This window comes from Numenius arquata, chromosome 3 (assembly GCF_964106895.1).
Source record: "Numenius arquata chromosome 3, bNumArq3.hap1.1, whole genome shotgun sequence".
In the NCBI taxonomy this organism is placed as follows: Eukaryota; Metazoa; Chordata; class Aves; order Charadriiformes; family Scolopacidae; genus Numenius; species Numenius arquata.
This window is the reverse complement of record NC_133578.1, coordinates 56,334,887-56,358,921: the sequence shown is the minus strand read 5'-3', so window position 1 is coordinate 56,358,921 and position 24,035 is coordinate 56,334,887. Positions and strand designations below refer to the sequence as shown.

The 24,035-nt window shown below is 51.9% G+C and overlaps 1 protein-coding gene across 1 annotated transcript; it reads left to right on the top strand.

Moving 5' to 3' along the window:
• The first annotated feature begins 465 nt into the window (after positions 1-465).
• KLF10 (KLF transcription factor 10) lies at positions 466-5,872 on the top strand. The gene is made up of 4 exons (XM_074145425.1): positions 466-558; positions 2,279-2,518; positions 2,622-3,507; positions 4,365-5,872. Exons 1-4 carry the CDS (start codon positions 466-468, stop codon positions 4,622-4,624), a joined length of 1,479 nt encoding a protein of 492 aa, XP_074001526.1. The 3' UTR covers positions 4,625-5,872.
• The last annotated feature ends 18,163 nt before the right edge of the window (positions 5,873-24,035 follow it).

The window sequence follows — 24,035 nt, the reverse complement described above, 5'->3', positions numbered from 1 at the left end:
CACCAACACTCCCCCCCTCCCCGCGGGTGCGTGGGCCTCCATCCTGCGTAGGCCCGGGGGTTCCCAGCCGCGGTGCTTCCTCGGAAGGCGGGGGGGGAGGCAGAGAGGCCTGCGGAGGCCGGAGCGGCCCGGCTGCCCCTCCTCTGCCCCCGCCCGCGGCCCCGCTTCACCTCAGGCCGGCGGGGAGCGGGCGGATGGGCGGGGGAAGGTGGGGAGAGCGGGGGGGGGGAGCCCTGACTCAGCCGGCGGCGGGGACTCACCGCGGGGCCGCGCACACGCCGCGCCGACACACTGGCCACGCCGCGGGGCAGCCGCCGATCACGCGCGGGCGGCCGGGCGCCCATTGGCCGCCGGCTCACACACCTTTGCCGGCGATTGGTCGGGGGGGAGGCCGGCAGCCCCGCCCACCCCTCCTCCGCCCCGCCCCCCCCCCCCGCGCGCGGGGTCGGGGGAGCCGCCACCTGAATGGGGAGCGGCGAACAAAAAGAGGGAAATAGGGGCGGCGGGCGGAGAGCGGCGGTGGCGCTCGCTCCGGTCAGCATCGGCTCCCCGGCACCGGTGAGCTACCCACCGGCCTCAGGGGGGTGGTGTGGGGGGCGGCGGGGAGGGAGACCCAGAGGATGGTGGAATAGTGGGGGGTCGGTCCCGCCAGGAGCGGGGACGGGGGCTGAGGCGGCGGCTGGAGGGGGTGAGCCACGGTAGGGGCGGCGGGGGGGGGAAGTCTGATGGGAAGGAGCGGGGAACCCTCGCGGGGATGGAGGGAGAGCCTGCGGGGCAGGCGGGCGAGGAGAGCAGCGGGAGGGAAGAGGAGATGCCGGGAACCCGTGTGACGGCGTGCCCGGGCGCGCCCTCAGGCTCGGCGGCCGCATGTGCTAGGCGGCGGCAGGGGGGAAAGGAGGAAGGGGGCGGGGGGGTATCCCGGCGCGGCAGGGGCCGGGAAGTGGCGCGGCGGGGAAGAGCCAGCCGCAGTCCTCCCCGCCGCCGCAGCCCGGCTCCCCGCGGGCACGCCGCTGGGCTTCGCTTCACTTCCCTTCCCTCGCGGCGGGACGGCGCCGGGTGCGGCGGCGCTGACCCTCGCCCGGCCCCCGCCCGCTGTGAGGCGCGGCAGCCCCGGCCCCGCCCGCGGCGGCGGTGTCTGTGTCGGGCCGCCTTCCTCTGAGGGAGGGAGGGCCGCGCGGGGGAAACTGGGTGAAGGGTCGGCGCGCCGCCGAGCAGGCGCTGATCACGCTTTGTTCACATGCCCCCGCCCGGGGGCCGCGCCTCGATCGGCGCCGGCCAATAGGCGCCGGCGCGGCGCGGCTGAGCCAATAGGGGGAGAGCGGGGGCGGTGCGCGCGGGGGCGGGCGGGCGGCGGGGTGCTCTGAGGTTAGGGTGGCGCGCGCCCAACGGCCGCGCCCGCTCCCGTCCCCTCAGGCCGGGGCCGTCGGTGACAGCGGGGGCTGTTCTCCCGCCCCCGTTGCCCGGGGCGGCCGGGTCTCCTTAAAAAGATGCGTCTCACTCGTGACTGGATACGCGGCTTCCAGAAAGGAGTCTTTTCCACCCACGCCATCGGGGTGGGGCGAGGAGGGGGGGAATTCTTCGCCAGCGGCGGGCAGCATCCCTCAGAAATGGAAAGCTGTATTGGGGATGATGGCGGAACACAGGGCGTAGGAGGCTTTCTGTGTGGGTCGGTTTCGTGTGGCGATCAGTCAGATAGTGAATATACAGATATATGTATGTATCTCAGTTGTCCAAGCTGGTGATTTTTCTTTCATGTATGTGAGAGGGACGTTTTGAGTATTTTCTAGAACACTTTTGGTAGCTAATACCTTTTGAAGAAAATGTGCATTAGTCCCAATACAGTTCGTTCTCATGTATCAAAATAAGCGCAATACCCAGGGCTGCGTTTAAAGCAAAAATGCAAGGAGGGTGGGATGGGGGAGGAAGTCTTGTTTTCTTTTTTGAGTGAAGATTTTTGTTAAGCTTTCAGACGCAGCAATTGCAATATGGAATAACTTAAACTGTTGCTTAAGATTTGGAGGGACAAAATTTTCTTTTGTCTCAAGAAACTATAAAATCTTTACCAGATGGCCAGACTTCCCCACTAACAACTTCATAAAAATATTATATGAATAAACAGGGTAGGAAAATACAGGCATACCCTTTCACATGACCAAGCGTATTTATCTTGCACAGGTTACTTTGTTTGGTTTTTATGATGCTTTCTTATAACAAGCTTCAAAATACTCAAACTTAGCATCAGGTTTAAAGTGTCCTTTTTTTCCTCTCACTGAAACAGAAGGAAGAAATGGAGATGATGACTGAGAAACAGAGAGATACTAGGTATTTCTGGAACAATACTCCTGAAAAAAGCGATTATGAGGCTGTCGAAGCCCTTATTTCTATGAGTTGCAACTGGAAATCGGACTTCAAAAAACATGCAGAAATGAGACCTATAACTCCAGCATCTGATATGTCAGAAGAGAGTGATGAGACTTTGCTTCCTGGAGCAGCCGACTTTAATGCAATACCAGCATTTGTAAGTTTTTTAATTTGTACACGTGCATGCTTGTTTTTAATAATCGGTGCGGCGATGTGTTGGTAACAAGCCCCTCCCTTACTGTGTCTCTCTCCCCATGCAGTGCTTGACACCCCCCTACAGCCCTTCTGACTTGGAGATGTCGCAGATAGTCCATCCTGGGGCACCGGCGCCCGCTGCAGCGCTCGGCAAGTGGCTGGCTGAGGCTGCCAAGCCTCTGGCCACACCTCGGAGAGAGACGGAGAGGCCTCCAGCAGCTGGGCCTCTGAAAGCTCAAGCGACCAGTGTCATCCGCCACACGGCTGATGCCCAGCTTTGTAATCACAAAACCTGCCCGGTGAGAACAGCCAGTGTGCTGAAATACCAGGACAGTGTTTCGAGGGAAACAGCCAGTAAACAAAAGGCTGAAGCAGAACATGCGGCGTGTTCCGCTGTGCTGCCGAGCAGAGCCAGTGAGGTGAGCAGTGAACTCCCAGTGGCAGCAGGAAAAGCCACAGAACCTTCTGGAAGCCTGGTGCCCTTGACAAAGCCCTCGGTCAGCAGGCATCAACCCGTACCTGGCACGGCGGGGGTGGCACCACTGTGCCCTGCCCAAGGCAGTGGAGCTCCCCCTGTGCCAGTGATTTGCCAGATGGTCCCGCTGCCCGCAAACAACAACGTTGTGACGGCCGTAGTGCCCAACACCACACCGAGCCAGCAGCCGGCTCTCTGTCAGCCCATGGTCTTCATGGGCACCCAGGTTCCCAAAGGTGCTGTGATGTTTGTTGTGCCCCAGCCGGTTGTGCAGAGCACAAAGGCTCCCATTATTAGTCCGAATGGCACGAGACTCTCTCCCATTGCCCCTGCTCCTGGCTTTGTACCTTCTGCGGCAAAAACCACTCCTCCAGTTGATTCTTCAAGAATAAGGAGTCACATCTGCAGCTACCCAGGATGTGGGAAAACGTACTTCAAGAGCTCCCACTTGAAGGCTCACGTCAGAACACACACAGGTTGGTCACTGTTGCTGGATGTTAAAAATTAATGTAGAAAATTGCAGCCGTATACGCAACGTTAAGGTTGCGAATGTGTTAAGGTTCTAGTGATTACCGGATTTGTTCATGGAACAAATTGCGGGGCACTAATGAAGTACTTTTTTTTTGCCAGCGTGCATTATAACGCTGCCTAATCTCTGACAGGAAATCTCCCGGAGGGGAAGTTGACTCAGCAGTTTGTTTGTGCTGGACTTGCTTCATGGCAAAAGGCGTTCAGTAACGCTTCTTACCAGTGGGGAGGCAAGGCCTCGCCCAGCGTACAGTGTGCTTTTCCAGAGTTAAAGGCACCTTACTGGGCTCCTCCATGGGAATGCCTTTATCAGGAATGGGTAAAACTTAAGAGATTGTTTTATGATATGATATTTATTTTATGATTAAGGATCCACTCCAAGCTGTTCCTGCCTTGATTATTTTAGAGTAACTTCTCCAGAGCTCTGTTACATAAAACGTTAATACAGGTTGCATGTCAGGGGTAGTTTTGGGCAAGCTAAGTCGTCATCATAGGCCGTTCATGTGGGGCAGAGAGTAAAAATCACCTGTCTTGAGACATAAAGAGCATCTCAAACTACTTGGTTCCAGGGAATTGTTAACCCTTTGTACTACTTAGCCTTCATGATAGTGAGTCTGCATGTTTAAATGTTGATATATAAACATTTTTTCATATATATATAGTGAATATGTAGGTTTTGGCTCAGCTGTCATAACAGAAACTTTTCTTTAAAAAAAGGAAATCCTGCCAGCCAAGGCAGTAGTGTTTGTTGCTCAGTTGATACTCATGGGTGGTTTTTTTTTGTCTTTTTTTCTTTTCCTTTTAGGAGAAAAGCCGTTTAGTTGTAGTTGGAAAGGCTGTGAGAGAAGGTTTGCACGGTCTGATGAACTGTCTCGCCATCGCAGGACGCATACAGGGGAGAAAAAGTTTGCCTGCCCGATGTGTGAGCGGCGGTTCATGAGGAGCGACCACTTAACGAAGCACGCCCGTCGCCACTTGTCAGCTAAGAAGTTACCAAACTGGCAAATGGAAGTGAGCAAGTTAAACGATATCACTGTGCCGCCAGCGGCTGCGGCTGCGCAGTGAAAGGACTGAACTCTGAAGACGGTGGAATTAACTGTTGCTGCTGGGATCTGCCAGCTAAAACAAGGCTTTTGCTCCCGGCCCGTGGTTCTCCCGCGCCGGCTGCTGATGGCGATGCAGCAGAGGGGCAAAGGCAGCCTGTGCTCAGTCACAACAAATGTTGCTGGGAGAACTGGCGGCTGACTGGAATAGCGGGTGTCTTTTGCACTGGTAAGGAGAGAGAGAGAGAGGGAAGGTTCTAGAGCAGAGCAGCAAGCGTTGTGGAAGTTTTGAATTTTGCAAATTATTCATATATACTCTAGATCAGTCACATGTTAAGTGTTGCTGAAGGTTTGCCGCTGACGCTTGAGACCAGCTCCGATTGTAACTTTCAGTAGTCAGTCTTCAGTGCAGCACAGGAAGACAGGATGTACAGGCGCAGGCTTGAAAGCCCAGAACGCACCTGTGTAAGATAATCTAAATCAGTTTTCCTACTGCTGCCACATTTCTTGGTAGAAATCTTTTCCTCCTATCCATTCTCCAGCCCTGTCACAGGCGATAGTTTGGTGCCAAACTCGTGGAGATTTTGGAGCCGTCCCCCAGCATGGGGTGTTTAACACACCCGGCTTTATAGCACTGTCGGGGGGCGCTCGCAAGGGGTGCTCGGGGGCAACGCGAGGGCAGCGGGAGGGTGGGAACGTTTCTGAATCCTCGTTAGCTTTGTAATATTTTCTCAGCTGCTCTGGCAAGCCTTGTGATTATCACAGCTGCTCCTACCTGGGCGTCGTAGCGTGCTTCTGCTTTTGTGTTGCTTACGGTTCCTTTTGTACCTTCTCGCGGTTCTGTACCGCTGCGTTCCTCAAAGGGATACAGCGCACTTTGAAGAGAAACATTGCAGCTGTAAACTGCTCGGGTTGATTCAGGAAGAAAACCAAGAATCTTGGGCTTCTTGATCATGTTTTTCAGTGAAAGACGGTTTATACTAAAAATGAAATGGATATATTATGTATTGTTTTAAATTAGAAAGTTGTGATTCAAAAAGTAAAATGAGGCAGTGAAGACACCGGCCTAGAACTTAAACTGTAGCTTTTGTCACAAATAATGCATCAACTTTCACTATTTCTATTTTATCATATAATGTTGAGGACACATATCAGAAAGTGAACAGTTTGAAAATAGTGTATTAGATACGCTTTTTGTGACTACTTTAAAGATTTGCACATTTCTTATGTTGTACTTTATACTTTGTTTACAATAAAACAAATTTTCTTTAATATAGACTTCTCTCTTTTTTTCTTTTTTTTTTTTTTTTTTTTTTTTTAAATTCATAGCAGAACTTATCCCTTGGCCAGGAGAAAAACCTCAAAGCACAGGCAGTGTCTGTGTGTCTCTAAGGGGGCCAGCGGGGATGCCGTGCTGGCACAGGGAAGGGCGCCGGCTGTCACCGCTCTCCGGGGCGGGGGTTTGCTGTCTCCGGTAGGAGGAGGGCAGGGAGTGCGGTTCCTCTGCCTTCTGCTGCCGCCACCTCGCAGGGGACAGCCACTTGTGGCCCCTTCGTGCTGCTGACGGGGGCTGTTCTGCCTCCTTTTCTGCCCCTCCCTGCCCGCAGGGATCCCCAGACTTCACACTGCGCGGCTGCTGACTCGCTGCCCAGCCCTGTGGGGTGTTTGGGGACGGGCCACTCCTTACCTTATCCTGTCTGACGCAGGGCACCGCGTAGGGAAAACGTGAGTCATCGACCTTTCGTCCTGCTCCGGGAGGGAACGCACCACCGTAGCCCGACGTGAAAGCAAGGCTTCCCCTGGAGCCTGAGTCCCGCTCCCCTGTCTTGCTTCCAGGTATTTTACGTTTCGTGGGCATGAGATAAAATACTGTAACAGCTCCGGGGCTGAAACCCTTCCACATCTGCAACTAGCCGTGGGGCTAGGAGGCTGGGTCCCCTCACCAGCTCTGCCTGGCGCTCTGAATCCAGCCCCATGTAAGGGGGACATAAAGGAAGTGCCACCCCTGTAGTTGCCCCACCAGGCCACGGTGTGTGCCATGGGCTTCCAACCCCTTCTAGCTCAGCGGGGAGCTGAACTTCAACCTGGCATCCCTGGTGATTGTCTCATCCTGCCATGCGACTGAAGGGGAAGAAAGGGAGTTTCCGCGCTGTGGTCCTCTCCGCTGCCTGTGTCTTCTGAAGAAAATCAGCAGCTGGTGGTTTATGTGTGGGATGCAGCTCCGGAGGGGTGTGCGGATGTGACCTGAGAGCACCCGCTTCGGGGGCTGCAGGGGAAAGCCTGTTTCTGGTGTTGCTGTGAGCTAAATAAAATACAGCTTCTCACTCTATAGACAGAATCTAACAGTAAGACGTGCCCTTACAAGAGTCACAGAGTCACGGAATGGTTTGGGTTGGAAGGGACCTCAAAGAACCTCGTTCCAACCCCCCTGCCATGGGCAGGGACACCTCCCACTAGTCCAGGTTGCTCAAAGCCCCATCCAGCCTGGCCTTGAACACCTCCAGGGATGGGGCATCCACAGCTTCTCTGGGCAACCTGTCCCAGTGTCTCACCACCCTCACTTCTGACTGGTTCCAGCCAAAGGCAGGGCTGTAATTGTGAATTTACCTCACATGCCATTTTTTAAAGCTTAACTGTGGAAGCCAACTTGAAATTAAGCCAGCCATTCAGGGGTTTAATGCCCAGCCTAACCTGAAAGATGGAGTTGAAAGGCCGTTATTAGACACCTTTTCAATGCTGACTTTATGGGGCAATCGGTGTTGGTTGCACAGTAGGAAACTTTGTGTGTATTTTCTACAGACTGATGCAGGGGGAGATGGGGGCCCGTGGGGGGTGCCTGCCCGCCCCAGGGGTAGCACAGGCACCTCCCTCCTGCCGCAGGAGGAGCAGCAGGGCTGAGCCAGAGGCGTCGGGGGGCTCAGGGTCTGGTTATCCCAGCCCCTGCCTAAACCAGGAGGGATCGGGGATAGGGGACTGCGGTGCCGGGGCACCCTGTATGTACCCCGAGTGTGCCTTTGCCAGTGCTCGGGGGATTTTAATCTCTTGAGAGAGGACAGAGAGAAGGCTGGAAAAAGCAAGCATTTTCCCTTGTGGTTTGGAGAAGAATAATTTCCATTACAGCGGGAGTATTTGTGGGAGGCTTAGATGCTCCACGAGTGAACTAATGTGTCTTTTAAAAGAAGAGGGGTCCTGAGCTGGGGCAGCTTGTCTGGAGCCGCAGACACGGCTAAGATGAGAACCAGGGCAGCCTGGGGAGCTTGGCTTTCTGAGGTTTTTCCTCCTGAGCTTCACCATCTGGTGGTGCTATTTCAAGACGACCTTCACCAACTAGTCCTGTGGTCCTGGCAGAGGGTCGGTACAGGCGGGGTGGGGGCCACAGTGCAGACATGGCACATGCCCCGGAGCCGAGAGGAAGGGCTTTGCCATCGGCTGGCCTGAGACTTGCAGAGGCGTCAGGTATTCCCCTGGCAGCTCCCTGCTTTTACTGTAAAGAGATGATTCATTTGTCTGCTTTGGCAACAAACTTAGATCACCAAGGAAACCCTCGCAAGCTGTCAGAAAAGTTACAGCACAAAATCGGGTCAAGAGAAATGATGAATGAATGAATCTGTGCGGTACGGGCTCAGTCTCCCTGTTCCGGACCACAGATTTTCTGCAGAAATCTTTGTTTCTCCTGGAGCATGTGGTCAGGGGGGTAATATTCAGCTAGAACAAATGTTTTTGGAATATGTCTTACCATGTAATGGAGCGTGTCACACAGAGCTTCCATGTCTTTTCTAGGGCTATGGGGATCTGGAACGCTTTCTGCTGTCACCAAGAGAAAATGTGACCCTTTAGCAATAAGAAAACAAGATCACAACACATCTTTAGCCATCTCATATATTCAGGAGAAGACTAAACTAGCTGCTTTGTGACATAAATCAGGTAATAATCATATAAAATGCATTAAATAATTCAGAAGCTTTGTTAGGATATCACCGTTTTGATGAAACTTTATACTTGCCTGTGTATTCTGCTCTGAAAGTTAAAGCAATTGCCTGGTGAAAAAAAATCTGCTGTCTCCGCTATTTCAGCTCCTCAGAAGGTTTCGGGAGATGTCAAGGTACTCGCATGGCAACAACTCCCCAAATAACGGGGCGCAGCAGCGGCGGGGACTGTCTCTGCGCTGGCAGCTGTGCTGCGGCACAGGCACACCCCCCCTCGGCTAAACATTCCCCAGGGCCTCGGCAAAACTTATTTGGTTTTGAGTATTTGAGGCATATACCATCTCCCCTCTGCCCAGTTCGTCTCCTGACTGCTTCCAACACATGCGGGAGGAACTGACAGTTGTCAAGTCTATTTATTTATTATTTTTTTAAAACCTTCACAAACTTCTCATTTCATTAATGCCACCTGGGCTGAATCCCATGCAGTTGTCATCGTTTAATTGTGAGGGCTGGGGTCTTCGCAGCGATAGCCAAGGGGTACTCACTGTGAACAGCAACCTCAGGCAGACACAACTCTTCCGCTTGGGAAACAGAGCTTTTAGGGTTTAATTCCCTGGTAGTCAGCGGGAAAGTCCAACCCCCAACCCCCACCTCCCCAGAATGCAAAGAGAAAGAGAGTATGGGATGCAACCTGAGTGGAATTAAAGAAAATATAGAGTACAAAGAGTACATTAATGGCCTAAAATGCAGGGTGGTCAAAAAGTTAATGAAACAAACCCTCATCCAGCAAACATTAAAGCAACTCCCACAACCACCCGTCAGCCACCATGTAACATCATCAGTCATTGCAGTCACTAAATAAAGAGATAGGTAGAACCTGCAGCATCGCAACAGAACGGAGCAGCCCTCTTCACACAAGCGATGCAATCAGCTTAATGAAGATGTAATTCTTGATCAGCTGCAATCAGTATTCATCGGGTAATTCCGACGAAGGGGGAGGGAGTGCAGAAGGAGGGCCAGGCTGGCCAGAGGGATTCCCCCGTTTCCAGTGGCAGGCAGAGCGGTGGCCCAAGGAGCGTGGCAGGGATGTCCCTGGGGGCTGCTCCTGTCCCTGGGGCTGCACAGCCTGCCTGGCACCTGTGCATTGAGCTGGGGTCTGATTGCTACACAGGTTTGGTGAGCAGTTGCCTTTGATGCTCTTGGGTGAGTATAAGCGGTTTTATTTCGTTTCCTTCTCCCCACCAATTTCCTGCCTTCACAATGCCACACAGGCACTCTGGGGCTCTTTGGGCTCCCCAGAGCTGTCAGCTCCCTGCTCTCCTGGGGACGAGAGCGCCTGTTCCCATCTGCAAGTGGCTGTACGCGGGGAGAGGGGGTCCCCAGCACTGCCGGGCTGAGGGGTGGGTTACAAGCAGCTCCCGCTGCTGGGAATTAGCCCACGTGCTTCCCACCGGCACCACAGCCCTTCCACCTGGCAGGCGAGGGTCACCCTGCCACTCCGTCCCTCCATGACCCCATCACCCCACTGCTCCTGGCTCCACTCCGGCTTCCGCAGCCCAGAGCAGAGCTTGGGAAGCGGGAAACCACAAGTAGCCCCGCTGCATGGGAGCCTTCGCTGGGGGCAGTGGAGCAGCTCAAACCCCATGTTGGAGCTGTGCCACTGCCCAGCCATATCCCTCACTGACCCTGACCCATGGGATCCCCATCCCCACCGGCATCGGTGCTCACTGAGCCCCCAGCCCCGCTCGGCAGCGGTCTGAAATTTGGGTCTGTTCTTCTCACAAAGCCTGTGAGATGTTAGTCGCTCTGGGACCTCACCTCCTCGCTCGGCTGTGGCCGAGGTGACTCATGAGCTTCCCACGCTGTCAGCAAAGCTGGTGGCTGCTCAGGAGGCCAGTGTGATCACCTCCATCTCCTTCTGCTAGGAAACCACACGAGCAAGAGAGTCTTGCCATTTTCTGAGATAAAGGGGAAACTGTGGCAGCCCCGTGCAACTCTCAGTGCAGTACAGGGGCCAAAAACACCTGCCACTGACCTAAGAAGGAGAAAGAAATTGTTACTGTCTGGGAAGCAGAGCAGGTGGAAAGGACGAGCACTTACAGGTTAGCTGGTCTAGAGAGCGTGGCTCGTGTCTCGCACCCATGCATCCCAGCCACGGGGCAGCGGGAATCATTGCAGGTCTTTCCACAGGAAAACATCCTAAGTGCTTAGTTGCCCATCTGCAGCTGGGGGGGGGTCTTTTATATTATTTTGTTTTCAATTTTATGCAAGAGACTTTTCAATTCCCTATTTAAATGAAGCAACAAGTAGGATGAGTCGATGATGAGTCACCAGGCCAGGAAAAAGGCTGCAGGAAGGCTGGACTATTTATAAAATGTAAAAGAAAGAAAGGAAATACATTCTAGATGTAGATAGATCTGGAAAGTGACTCCCACTTCTTTTGTGGGATCGTGTATTCCCAGGCACCAGGCAGCGAACTTCCCAGGTAGGAGGGGGGAAGCACTGGCGAGGCGTGGGTGCTTTTTTGGAAAGGATTCCTTGACATTGCCCGTAGCAGCACGTGCCGCAGAGCTTTGCTGCTCTCCTCTGAGGGACATGGCCATGCAGCCAGGCTCCCCCTCCTTTATCACCTTTTGCTCCGGCTCCATGTGCTGGGAGGGGAGAGAAGGCAGTGGGGTGGGATGTGGAGGTGACATTGGGAAACACACCCCCCCAAAAAAAAGCTATTTGGCAATAACTGTGAAGCTTTGGCATGGCTGGCAAGGGCTTTACTGAGCACACAAACTGGCCTAGGTGGTCCCACCATCTGGAGATACCACAGCCTGACGCTGGGCTTGGGCAGCAGAAAGCAACAGAAGCTTCATCTCCACCAAACATTGCCAGAGCTGTCTCCAGGAGCATGTGCAAGCAATGTGTATCCTCATACAGCAGACAATCGCACATCTCCCTGGGTTTTGACAGTTAAATTCTGGATAATTGCAGCTGCTCTGGGATGTGGTTGGGTGGAGACAGAGGGAAGGACCCATTGCCAAGAAGGCAAAACACACCTGAGGTCTTGGAAGTCCCACCTGCACAACATGTTCAATGTCTGTCAGATGGGGTTAGACCATGGCAGTACCTGCAGCCCAGGTCTTTTGGGTGGCCAACACAGCTTTGTCCTCACATCTCTGTCCTGCGCTCACATTGTCCCTACTTCTGACACTGGGTTAGAATCCAAAAGCCTGTCATGAAACCGTGTCATGGCACAGATAAACAGGTGCTTAAACAGGACACACAGACTGGAGGGTGATGAGCTTTCTGTATCGCTTTAGACATGGATGATGTGCTGGTGGCTTGATTCAGCACTCACAGTTCTCATCCAAGACATAGTTTGATGCTGATGTTCAGCACACGACCCAGTTTGTGGGATATCTGCACACCTAATGAGATTTAACATGCTTAGGAGTTTATTTAGGCTCTAGTTTCATAAAGCACTGCATTGGGGGAAGGAGGAGGATGGATCTTTAGTGTTTAAGTGATAATTTTCTCTTGACTACACAAGGTGAAAAATGGTCAGTACTATTTGCACACCATTTCAGGCTTTGAATGGATAGCAGTTCAATGAGTAAACAGCGTGAGTTGAGCGACAGCTCCTCAACTAAAGCATTTCTAATGAAATCGCCCAAATCAGCATGTTTCTGGGGGAAATAAAAAATTATGCCTCACTCGAGGAAAGTTAGTTTTGCTTGCTACAGTTAAGAGAGTTGGCTGCCTTTGTTACCCACAGCCTTTAAAGCAAAAAAAAAAAAAAGGGGGGGGGCACCCAATCTGTACATGCTTAAAGTATTGTTGGGGTAAGTAGGTAACAATAAAAGAAAAAGCCAAGCATTCCTGTGAGGCTATTTTGGTAGCTTTTACTACCACCGACAATGGAAACTTTGCAATGAAGTATTAACGGATTCAGTTTTGCAACACTGGTGCTGGGGAGGAGGGGAATTCTTGGCTTCATCATGTCATATCTAAGAAATACAGGCCCTGCCTCCTGAAAGCTTTAAGCCTGTATTCAAAGCCCTTCCAACACTGAAGCAGACTTCTAACTGTCCTCAAAGGGGGTGTTTTCTGGAATCACTTAAATAAAAATAAGCAATCTGCTTTATTTCTGTGTGTTGTTAATGTCATTGGTTGGCTTAAATAGGCTATAAAATAAACCGTTTATTCTGCTGGAGTAGTGCCGTTGCGGTACGCAGCCCACGATGGGTGGGAACTCTTGGGAAGGCACTGCCTTATCCCATGGGGGCTTCACAGGTCTTGCCAGGTCTGGCGTCTTCTGACTAGGTTTCAGAAGTTATGATACTCTCTGTTTCACTTTGGTGCCAGGCAGGACAGCCTGTGGTGTTTAAGTCTGCTATTTGGAGACAAAGCTTGGTGTCGGTATCTGATGGGAGATGATTTAGGGTTTTTTTCTTCTGGACTCTCACCTGCCCGTCTTGAGCTCTGAGCCTTTGGTATCTTGTTACTCTGTGAAAGTGCTAGACTTGCTTGGCCGAGCATTGCATTTTTGGAGGAGTGTCAGTAGGGCCGAGCATCACTTGGGTTCAAGGGCGTGGGGCGGTTTTCACTTCCCCCTCTTCTTCCTCTCTCTTCTGGCTGCTGACGGGCTGGGGAGGAGGGAGTCGCGCTTTGTCCTCCCCACGCTGAGGCTCTGCACTGGCACAACCTCAGCAGCGGGGCTTGGGGAGGAGGAGGAGAAGACTGGGCAGGGAGAGCGAAGGGAGGGAGCCACCCACCCCCTCACCCACCTGCGCTGGGAACCACGGCCAAGGCACGGCCTTGCCACTAATTACTGTAATTAATACCCATGTAACAGCAACTCTTTACAACCCTGAGCACTGATTGCAACGCTCAGTTCCGGGTTTGAAGCCACAGGACTCTCTCTTAATGTCACCAAAGTCAAATAAATTGTTGCTATTAGTTAACTCTTTTGCCTTTTGGCATGATTTTCCCGGATAGTTTTTGTTTACACGCTGATACTCCCTGTTTTCCTCACTGCTGCCTATTTCTCTCTCTCTGTAATGCTTATTGACCAAATTTAATTCCCCATCCTCTCCACAGTCACTTCGCCACAGTTTAAATTTGTCCCCAGCTTGATGGGCGCAATGCGCGAGAGGAAGAGGGATGCTTTGATACGCTGGGTTGGATTCTAAAGTTTTCACAAACACCGATATTTCCCATGGCAACAACCCCTGCACGGTACAGCACCCAACACCAACCTCGCTCTCGCAGAAACAGATGTAGCTCTGCAGTGCCGGCTGCTTTCTAAGAAGATGTTTAATTGCAGATGAGATATGAAATGGGACCCTGGACCCTGGGCAGGGTGGGGGGAGCCCCAGGGGTGTGCCAGATACAACAAAATTAACCACCAAAATTTAGTGGATGTGACCTGAAACTCCGCAAAAATAAGACACTGCAGCTTTTGCTAGGACAGCAGGTGGTGAAAAAGTGGCCTGCAGAAAGTCCCCCCTGCTCTGGGCACCCTTCTAGGTCCCACCAGACAGCGGGCACCCCTGCCTTCCCAAACACAGGCCAGAGGGTTTCAGACCTGGGCGCTTGCTGCCTGGGATGTTGATGCATTAAACGGAACAGTTGTCCAAAGGAGGGATTTTTCAAGGCAGCGCAGGACGTGCCACCGTGGGAACCAGCTGGACTCACCCAGCTGCCGCCTGGCTCTCCGGCCTTGGTTTGCCTCCTGGTTGGCCAGGGTCGGAAATTCAACCACGCCATGTCGTTTTTATTACATCAGATTTCTAAGGAGACCTTGGAAAACCCTCCTGATCCTCAGGCCACAGGAAGAAAATCAAATCTATTTTATTCTTCCCTCTCACCACTTCCTTCAGACAGATGGTGGTGTTCCCATAAGCTCTACCTTCCTGTGCTACCAGGGCCAGGATTGACCGAGCCAGCTCGTATTTCAGTGTTTCAGAAAAAAACCTATAGTAGTCCTTTTCCCCTCCCCCCCTTCTTTTTTTTAAAGAATATCTAAAATAATTTATTCCTGATATTTTATTCCGGACAAGCACCTACACAGCTGCTTGCTGAGAGGTTCCTGAAAGGGACAGCTTTTCTACATGACGGTGTAGGACACATCAAGTGTCTTCTAAGGCCTGGCAAACCTGCCTTTGCGGACGTAGCTTCAGGCAATTTGCTGGGTTTTTTTTTAATGCAGGGTGAAAAGAGACAGGCCATGCTTGTGTTAGCCACCGCTAGGAGCCTGGGGACCGGAGCCTGAGCTCTTTGCCCTGGGAGATGCCGATGAGTTCAGGGCTGCCTCTGTGGCTCCTTGCCAGCAGCAGTGACACCTCCCTGGCAGATCTTGGGTCCCCTCGCTGCCTTGTGAGCTTTGTCCCCAGCGTAGCCCCCATGCTTTGGGTCATTCAGCGCGCCGTGGGGATGGGGAATGCTGATCCCCCACCACGGTGCGGCAAACGGAGTTAGTTACTGGAGGAGGAGGTCCACAGGGAGCTGCTGGGGACGGGGACATCGTGTGGCTGCTGGGGGTCTAACAATGGTGCAGGAGGCTTGCTGCCCCAAAGAGGGGGACTGGGAGAAGGCAAAAGTGCACGCTGGGGGGTCAGGGATTGCAACGGGTCCCCGAGGAGTGCAGGGTATGGGGTAGGAGGGGATGTCTCCAATCACACTGACATTTTGGAGCAGTGGCTCACGGGGTTTGAAAAAGTGTTTCCCTAAGACTATGCAAAGCATAAAAACTGTAGAAAGGGTGAATTTAGCTGTAACTCTGTTTCCCTCTCTAATTATAGCATTTTTTAAAGGAGCTTCCTGAAGAAAATAAGCCCAAATAATGTTTTCCTATTGTTGTTTTCTTCCTCTGCTCTACTTCAGCGTGTTGGCATCCCCCACACATTCCTCTCGTTGACTCAGGCCCCTGGGAGAGGGAGCCCGAGAGGGACGGGACGGGGCTAGCAGCTTGGCAGCACCGAGGTCCCTGCTACTGTGCCACCCGCCGTCAGCAGAGGCGATGGCCGGCACCGCCACGCAGGGCTGCACCTCAGTGCCATCCCCGCTCCCCGCCATCGCACGCTCCGGAAAGGGGTGTAGGGGAGAAGCGTTGTTCAGAAATTGTTTTCCTTGTAGCTGCTCTTCCTTTTCCCCTTTCAGAGTTATGAAATCAAGGGCATGAACTCTTCCAGCAGGGACCTAAGACCTTTTGGCAGGAGTATCTCTGTGTCCTCGGCATAGGGAGTGATGGGGAAGAAGGGCTGAAGATGCCTGTCAAGAAGGAAGCAGAGAACAGCAAAGGGAGGAAAATTGGCTTCTCTTCGGCTGTTGCTGAGCTGGGAAAGCTGCTTCCTGTGGCTCCTCTAACATCACCTGCAACCTCCTGCCTCCCAGCTTTGAGGAAGATCCTGCAGAACCCACAGCTGGGAGTTGCATCTTGGGAATGTCTTAGATTTCCTTCTTTTTCTTCTTCTTTTTTTCCCCCTAAGTAATCCAAATTTATTTCTCTCCCCCTCCCCCCCCAGGTAATCCAAATATTTCCTCCTCCACCTCAGGTAATCCTAAAATTAAGCAAAAAGGGGCTGAGAGGAACTATTCTAACGCACAGCATCTGTGCAAAGCAGGTTACAGGTTGTGCTGCCAAGGCTTCGCTCCCCATCCTCGCTGCCACTGCCTCTGCCTGTGTGTTGGTCCTCAGGAGCCGCCGTGGTGTGACAAAACAGCGTTTGTCACCTCTTGCTGAGGAAGGGCCTCCCCGCAGCTCTCACACCTCCTCCCGCAGCTCCCAGCGTGATGCCTGGGTGCAAGGCAGCCTCCCTCCTCCCCTTCGGTTTGCTGTGTGGCAGCCTATTTTGCAATTCAGAAGAAAACCAGAGAAAAACTGCTTGTCTTAATTTCTATTTTGGCATTAGAAAGGCAAATAGCAGTTCTCAGCAGGCTGGACCGATCTGATTAAATTCTGAGTGGTTCCTGTCCAGTACTTGAGGTAACTCAGTGGCAAGCCAACAAAATCCTGCTTTACTGAGAAATCTGGGAGGTTTACTTTTCAGTCCCAGTAGCTGCTCTGAGATTTTCAACTGTTTTTTTATAAGAAAAAAACAAAACACTCCACTTTTCTGAATATGAATATACTGATTTGAAAACAAAGCCATAAACTATGAACTTACCCATCCTCAGACCTTGGTGTCCGGGACACGGCCACGGTATTTTGGAAAGAAGGTCACTCTGTTTCACACAGTGGATTTTTCATTAGTTAAAGCTGACAAAAAGCCTCCGGCCTGATTCTTATCATTCTCCTGGAGTTTCCAAGGGCATTTAGAGGATCATAAATAAAACAAGAGCCTTTAGGAAAGTTTGTTACAGAGGAAGTTTTTAAGCTATGGTTGACCCCCAGAGGCATGAAGAGCACTGATAATTATATGGATGCCTGAGTTTACGGAGTTAAGCCTCCAGTAAAGTCTGTGCTAGTAAAAGATGAAAAGGCAGACATTCACACACACCAACACCACCGATTCCCTGCCATTGCACTGCTGGAACAAATTTAAGACAGCACGTAAGTGGCAGGAGGGTTGTTCAGCGAGCAGTGCAGCCCGCGGGGGAGGTGGGTACCTCCAGGGCAATTCAGAGCCCCGCGGCGAGGGCTGCACCCCTCTCGGTGTACAACCCAGGTCACTCCACTTGCTGTTTGCAGCTCCTGATGCTGAGCCTGGGGATGGTGAGACACTGGAACAGGTTGCCCAGAGAAGTTGTGGATGCCCCATCCCTGGAAGTGTTCAAGGCCAGGCTGGATGGGGCTTTGAGCACCCTGTTCTAGTGGGAGGTGTCCCTGCCCATGGCAGGGGGGTTTGAACTACATGGTCTTTAGCTGTAGAGTTCTCTTCCAATGCAAACCATTCTATCCTTCTATGATTCTATGATGTCTTCAGCATGATCTGGTGTGGGGACACGTTCCTGTTCGCCCCAGCTTTGAGCACTTAGGATTTGAGACAGCTGGGCTGGGTCATCGTTGAGCAGGGTGGGGGACAGATGCAGCCTGCCCAGGGACAGAGCCTGGGATGTTCCTCTGCACATGCCCGGACCCCAGCCCAAGGATTTCATTGCCTGGGTAAACACTGGAGCCACTGGAGCAGCAGCGAGGAAGCCACGCTTGCTCTTTCCCATTCGCATTGGTCACCACATGCCTGGAAAGGCCAGCTCTGGAGGGTGGGAGGGAGCCTGACTCATCAACCAGCACACCCTCCTGATGACAACTCTGCATCTGGTGTAGATGTTCCTAAATAGCACACACAGGAGGGATCCTCGCCCCTAGGCTGCAGTCAGGAGCACTTTATACATTCCCTGCTGTAGGGCTTTACTTGTCCAGCTCTGCCCTTCCTGCCATGGAGAAGAATTGCTCTGGGCTTGCCCACTACCAGCTATTGCTTGGTGGTCTTCCCTGACAAACGTAGGCTGCAAGGCCAGCTCTTTTGGGGCAGAAGGTGGCCTAGGACCAAATCTGCAACCTCCTCTCTGTGTGTTAACTGAGGCGTTGCTGCAGAAAAAAACCCTGCCAGCACCTACAGCAGAGCTTTGGAGAGAAAATTACTTTAGCTGGCTGTGGTCAGCACTCGGCAGAGTCTGGCTGGAGCAGCCTCTCTGGGAATTTCAGCCCTGTCCCAGCCATCTTCAAATCCCGGGAGAGCTGACCTGGGAGGGGAGCACCACAAACCATGGTGCTTCTTAGCAAGTATGGGAGTTCGTGATGAAGCTCCTGGTGAACTTGGTGCTCCCTGACATGTGGATGCCCACAGCGTGCTGAACGAGCAGTTCCCTGCGTCGTGGACAGCCGCGTTCAGCCCGCTGCGAAACCTGGCTCTCTCCAAAGCAGAAATTGGAGCCAGGTGGAGTAGTGGTTCAGACGAAGGAGAATTATTTTTCCTTTTAGGCCCATAGACTAAGCAGAAAATCATCCTGTGCTGCAGATGTTTTTGTATGCTCCTCCTCTGCAAACATACCTGCATCCAAGGTCTGAGCTGAGGCTTCTCTGTGCCAAGCGTAGTCCACAAACAGCACCTGCTGCCCTTCGGTACAAGGACTGAATGCCCTAAAATAAACAAGCAAAAAATAGGGGAAGAGAAAAAGAAGAAGCTTGATCAGAGGTAATGTCAGCTGATAAAGTAACAAATCTATTTGCTAATGTAACTTTTATAACCCCTGAGAACCTCAGCCAAAAATTAAGCAACTCCCTTGCTTTGCTTTGGTGCCAAGTGACTTTCAATCTGCACCATCTCTATTAGCTCACATGACAGTCTCTTGCTACCGCTTTGTTGACAGAAGAATTTTAAAGCCCAACTACCTTGCTGTTTTAAATTTTAATTACTGTTGCGTTTACTGGTGTGGCTGGCAGAAAGCACAAGCCTATGCAGCTTGCTTTTGTTCTTTGTTTTTCTTTATTTGGATGTTTTAAGATTATTTCTTTCCCCAACCAGTGACACTGATGATGGTCACCCTTATTTCAGCTGAAATATGCACGTCTTAAAAACCTATTGGAGAGCCTTCAGACAGGCTGAGTGGCTTCTCCTCTTGGATCCTCTGTGTGCCACCCGCCACAACGCCGTGTCACTGCCCCACCGGGAGGTGACGTGAGTTAAGGCTTCTCTGGTCAGGAGTAACCAGCCTTACGTGGTCAGCAGGGATGGATCTGTAACCATGTGCCTTCGGTCCTCAGTGCTTAACGGAGCTAAAATATCTCACTGCAGCTGATGTGAGAGTTGTTGTGGCCCGCTGCATCCCGCCGGAGACTCTTCCAGCCGGGTTTGGCCCCTTTTATATGGTGCTGGGCACAGCTTTGCCAGCATGTATGTGCCGTTCATAAACATCACGTAGGAACAAAGAACAGGTAGGGTATGTGCAAAAGGATATACCAGCACTTCCTATAAAAATGCTAATGCTGCTTCAGGCCTCTTGAGGATGTTGAGCAATGTGCAATAAATTACTTTCATATGGCTTTGTGAGCAGTTGTGAATTTAACACTGTTTTCAAGGAGCAAGAAGTGTCTCTATAATCACAGTTGAGGAGATGGAATAAAAACCTTTCCAGCCAGCAAGCATAGAGATATCTGGCCTTTACCTTTTGAATCTTCCTGATAATGTTTGAAATCCAGTTAAACCTCTATACCCAGGAGAAAACTAGCACAAATAATGATGGAGAGATTGATGCTAATGCTAGGCAAGGGAGAGAGCCTCTGTCTCTTCAAACACATTTAGTTACCCTTCTTTCTCTAATAATCAAAGGAATGTTCTAAAAATGTTAGATTATTAGAGGTAACCTCATCTCCGTATTTGTTATTTGTGGTACTCTGCTCCAACATAATGAATGTAAGTGATGAGCTGCTGTTTCTGCCAGATCTCATGGGTCTACCCCCATGAAGCATTGGAAGCAAATTGCTCTTCATTCGTAAACTGGAAGTGGAAGGATGTCGATGGGCAGAAAGCTGTTAATAGGTCAGAAAGAATGAGCTGAGTTCTAGAAAGCCACCTAGAGCTGAGGTCCAGAATTTAAGTGGAAAGCCTGGGTCCCCTTCTCTTGCAAGCCAGCCCCCACGATGGGATGGATGAAGTCAGGTCTCTGGGGTGTCATCAGGAGATGCTCCTGCACAGATCCTGAGCCTCAGATTTACATCTCTCCAAAATACGTGTGCACAAGGACTGGCCCAATATCACTGGAAGAAAAGAGCTCAAGGACTGGAATTCAAGTCATAGAGAAACAAGAAGCTTTCACAGGGGGCTACAAGATGTTTTGAGGTGATTTAGGAATTAAGAACTGATTAAGCTTTCTCGAGTGGAGATATCTGTTGTGCAAGAAGGTAAGTGCTTAGCTAGTAATTTTGTTTATTTCTGATTTGAAAGACAAAAGTTCTCTTGCAGAAAATGAACTGTGCTGGGACTCGAGCTACTGCTGTCTTTGGCACGGGATGGATGGGAGCTCCTTCCTATGCCCTGCAGTGGGACTGCCCCAAGAGGGATGTATGCTCAGGAGAAGCTAATGAGTGTTTCAAACTAGCAGGCACCATCAGGTCAACTAATGAACTAGGCTTGACTCTAGTATTGGTGAGAGACGTCCACTACTGCCGTGACACCTCCTCCTTTCAGCAGGGGGAAATCCCACCAAAGCTGTTGGTAGCATGTTCCAGTCATTGCCTGCCTTCACATCGCTCCCTGGTCTGGCTCTGGGCCACCGACTCTTCTACCAGGGACTGAAGAAGCCCCTGGGACCTGTTGTTACCCTTGTATATGGGTGGCTGGCCAAAAATGTGGGATCTTGCTGTGCCCTAGTGGGGAGAGATTGCCAAAGGAGTGAAGTATTTTTGGTTCAGCCTGGGTTTGTTTATATATATATCCCAGGGCCTGTTCCTCTCCCCGTTTTGGGGACAGGCTATTTGTGCAGCCCTTGCTGGGATCTCCCTGCACTGGCTTTTCCTGTCTGCATTGCTCCAACATCAGCTCTCCTCCTAACATGCAATTCAATGTTCTTGCTTTAAATTTGTCTCTCACTGATTCCTTCTGAAGTTGTTTGGAACCTCTACTCTTTAGTCCTTTAATATCTCATTCATGGTTTTTCTTCCCCAGAAGAAATATAGGTTTAAGCACTCTCTGTACCACACCATGCTGGGTCTCTGACATATAAACCTTCTGCCGAAGCAATTAGGTACTGAACGTGGTCCTTGGGCAGTGTGAGGATACAACATCTCCCAGCTCAAGGACTCCAAGGTCCTCAAGCCCGTGCTTGGCTTTCCTGTGGGGATTCCTGTGGGGATGTGTTTTTTTCTGACACAGTTGGTCAACCTTATCCTTGTAAGGTCCCAGTGCTGTCCTGTGTTTGTGCATGGCCCGGGTGTCACCACTCCTCCTCCGGGGTGACTCCTGCCTCCACCTGCCGGGGCGGTGGCACGGCTCAGGCCCAGGGTGCTACCTGATGTGGAGCAGGGGCCACGACAATCTGGCTGCAAAGGAGGTGCAGCTTTTGTTTCAGGGTCACCAGCACCCTGGGGACAGGCTGTGTCACCAACAAACTGCTTTCACATCGGCTGTTAGAGGGGACGTTTCGGTTGTGCTGCCCACAGAGCTGCCCGCTGCTAGCTGGCACACCAACAGGCAACGCGCCCCTCTGCTCCCCGGCTACAGAGCCCTCCCCCCGTGCATTTTTAAATCTCTTTTAAACCAGATTTTACCTCGCATGTAAATCCTACCTCCGGTCGAAGCCAAGCTCTGCAGCATTGGCTTTTCTGCTCCCTGACAGCTCATGGGTCGGTCTCTTCTACCAAGCAACAGGTGACAGGACGAGAGGAAATGGCCTCAAGTTGCACCAAGGGAGGTTTAGGATGGGTATAAGGAAAAATTTCTTCACTGAAAGGGTTGTCAAGCATCGGAACAGACTGCCCAGGGAAGTGGTTGAGTCACCGTCCCTGGAGGTATTTAGAAGACGGGTCGATGTGGTGCTGAGGGACATGGTTTAGTGGTGGACTTGGCAGTGCTAGGTTAATGGTTGGACTTCATGATCTTAAAGGTCTCTTCCAACCAAAACAATTCTATGATTCTATGGCCCCTGAGGGTACGGGGCCAGAGCTGAGCAGCAGAAGTGCAGTCCTGGTGAGCCATGGGTATATGCTTTCTCCCAGACCTCCCATACAACTCAAGGATTTAGATAAAATGAAGGAAGTGCGACAAAACACCTGGCTGCATCCCATACACAGTGCTCCATCTGCTGTGGTTCCCAGAAGCATGTTCTTGCATCGAGGACTGCGCTGGCTTCTATCTCGGTCCCCTCCGTTTGCTCTCGGGATGATGGAACACCTCGTTAAGGATTTGCCTGTGGTTTGGAAAATCCCCCCCAAACATGGGGGGCATGTTTGCCCTCACTAGCTCCTCCATGCAAGGGCTTTCGGCGTGTGTGGTGGGATTGAGGTAGCTTATCCCACTTCCACAGCAGGCTGCAGGCACCCCGGGAGGGGAGGCTAAGCGGACTCCCAGTGTGGTACCCAACCCCGCGGCCCCACAAAGCGAGTACCCAGGAGCAGGAAACTTGCTCTTCTCATCACTAACGTCCCCGGGTGGGCCAGCGCTGAAGGAGCTTGGCAACACTGAGGGTGCAAAACCCGGAAAGTGCTGGAGGAGCATCCCTGCTCCGTTCCTGCCCGGGAGCCAGGAGGAGGAGAGCCAGTTTCCAGGAGCTCCCGGGAAGGCAGGGCTCAAGCCGCAGGCAGCAGGATCCCTGCCTCCGGGGCACGGGCAGCCTGTACAAAGCTCTGTCAGGAGCCGGCGGGGTGCCCAGCCCCAGGGGCTCCAGCCTGGGCAGTGCTTACCGATGTATTCACTGCTTCTCCCTTTGTGCGTGCACTGATCCTCTGCCATGTCGTGGCTCTGTTTTCTGGGGACAGTAAGCACACATAAATGGTTGAGTAATACTACAGTACAGGCATTTCTCCTACTCCTTTACTAGCTGCTGTGGGGAGTAATCAGTGAGTGCTTCCCCCAGTTTGTTTTGGTGCTTTAATCTAATGTGAAGTGTCGTTCCTTGTGTGCACTTTGCATACCCCTCCTAGGAGAAACCCACCGTGTTATCATGGAGTCAGCTGCACCACATTTGAAATGTCATCGTGCTAACTGGGCACCCGATCTAGACTGGGAGGCTTGGAGTTTATGTGGGCCAGTCCCTTGGGCTATTTTTAAATATTGAGGTCAGGATCCCATTACACCAGTGCATTAACATCCATAAATCTCTGCGGGTGACAGCCCTGGGTTTCGAGCGAGGTGCCTGGTTCTCTAGGGACACCGAGCAGCCAAGGAGGGCTGGGGACATGGTCAGGGAAGGTAGATCTTTGACACTTTCCCCAAGATGATAGAGTTTTGCGCTCGCAGCCCTGCAGGCACAGGCCTCCGCACGCTGTGTGTGTGCACTTGGCTCCGAGCAGGAACACTCACTCCTGGGCCTATAAATATCTCTCCATTTCTCCAAGGGAATTAACTTTGCAGGTGTCCACAGTAACGGCGCAGTTCTGCTGTGTGCAGTTACTGTCCAGGGAATTTAGTGGGAATAGAAAGTGCTCAGGAGCTGCCATGAGTGGACCCCAAGTGCTGGCATTTTTATTTCTTCCTCTCTTTCACGTCCTGCAGCCTTACTGTATTTTGTAGTCAGCAAAACCCCAGCAAGGCTGCACGACTGGTAGCTGCTACATTCTGCTTTTACTGCCTGCTGCAGAGCATGCTGTTTGCAGCCATTCTCTTCTGCTACCTCCCCACCAAAAGATCCTCCTTGATTTTAATGATTTATCTGCACGTGATCCTTACTCCCAACTTGTTCTCAAACCTCACATCTGTTACCCCAGTCACCTCTACTGCATCCTGCAGATTATGCTGACATCTAAACATTTCTAGCAGGTAACCAAAAGAAGTCAAGACACACACAGAGCAGTGGGAGTTGCTGCTCAGCGTGGATGTCACTGCTGGCCTAAGCAAGAGGCAACAGGCTCTGCAGCAC

Bases quoted from the DNA above. Each gene is read 5' to 3' on its own strand.
- KLF10 (XM_074145425.1), top strand. From the start codon at position 466: ATGGGGAGCGGCGAACAAAAAGAGGGAAATAGGGGCGGCGGGCGGAGA. The intron at 559-2,278 runs GTGAGCTACCCA...TCACTGAAACAG, and splicing joins GCATCGGCTCCCCGGCACCG to AAGGAAGAAATGGAGATGAT. The intron at 3,508-4,364 runs GTTGGTCACTGT...TTTTCCTTTTAG, and splicing joins TCACGTCAGAACACACACAG to GAGAAAAGCCGTTTAGTTGT.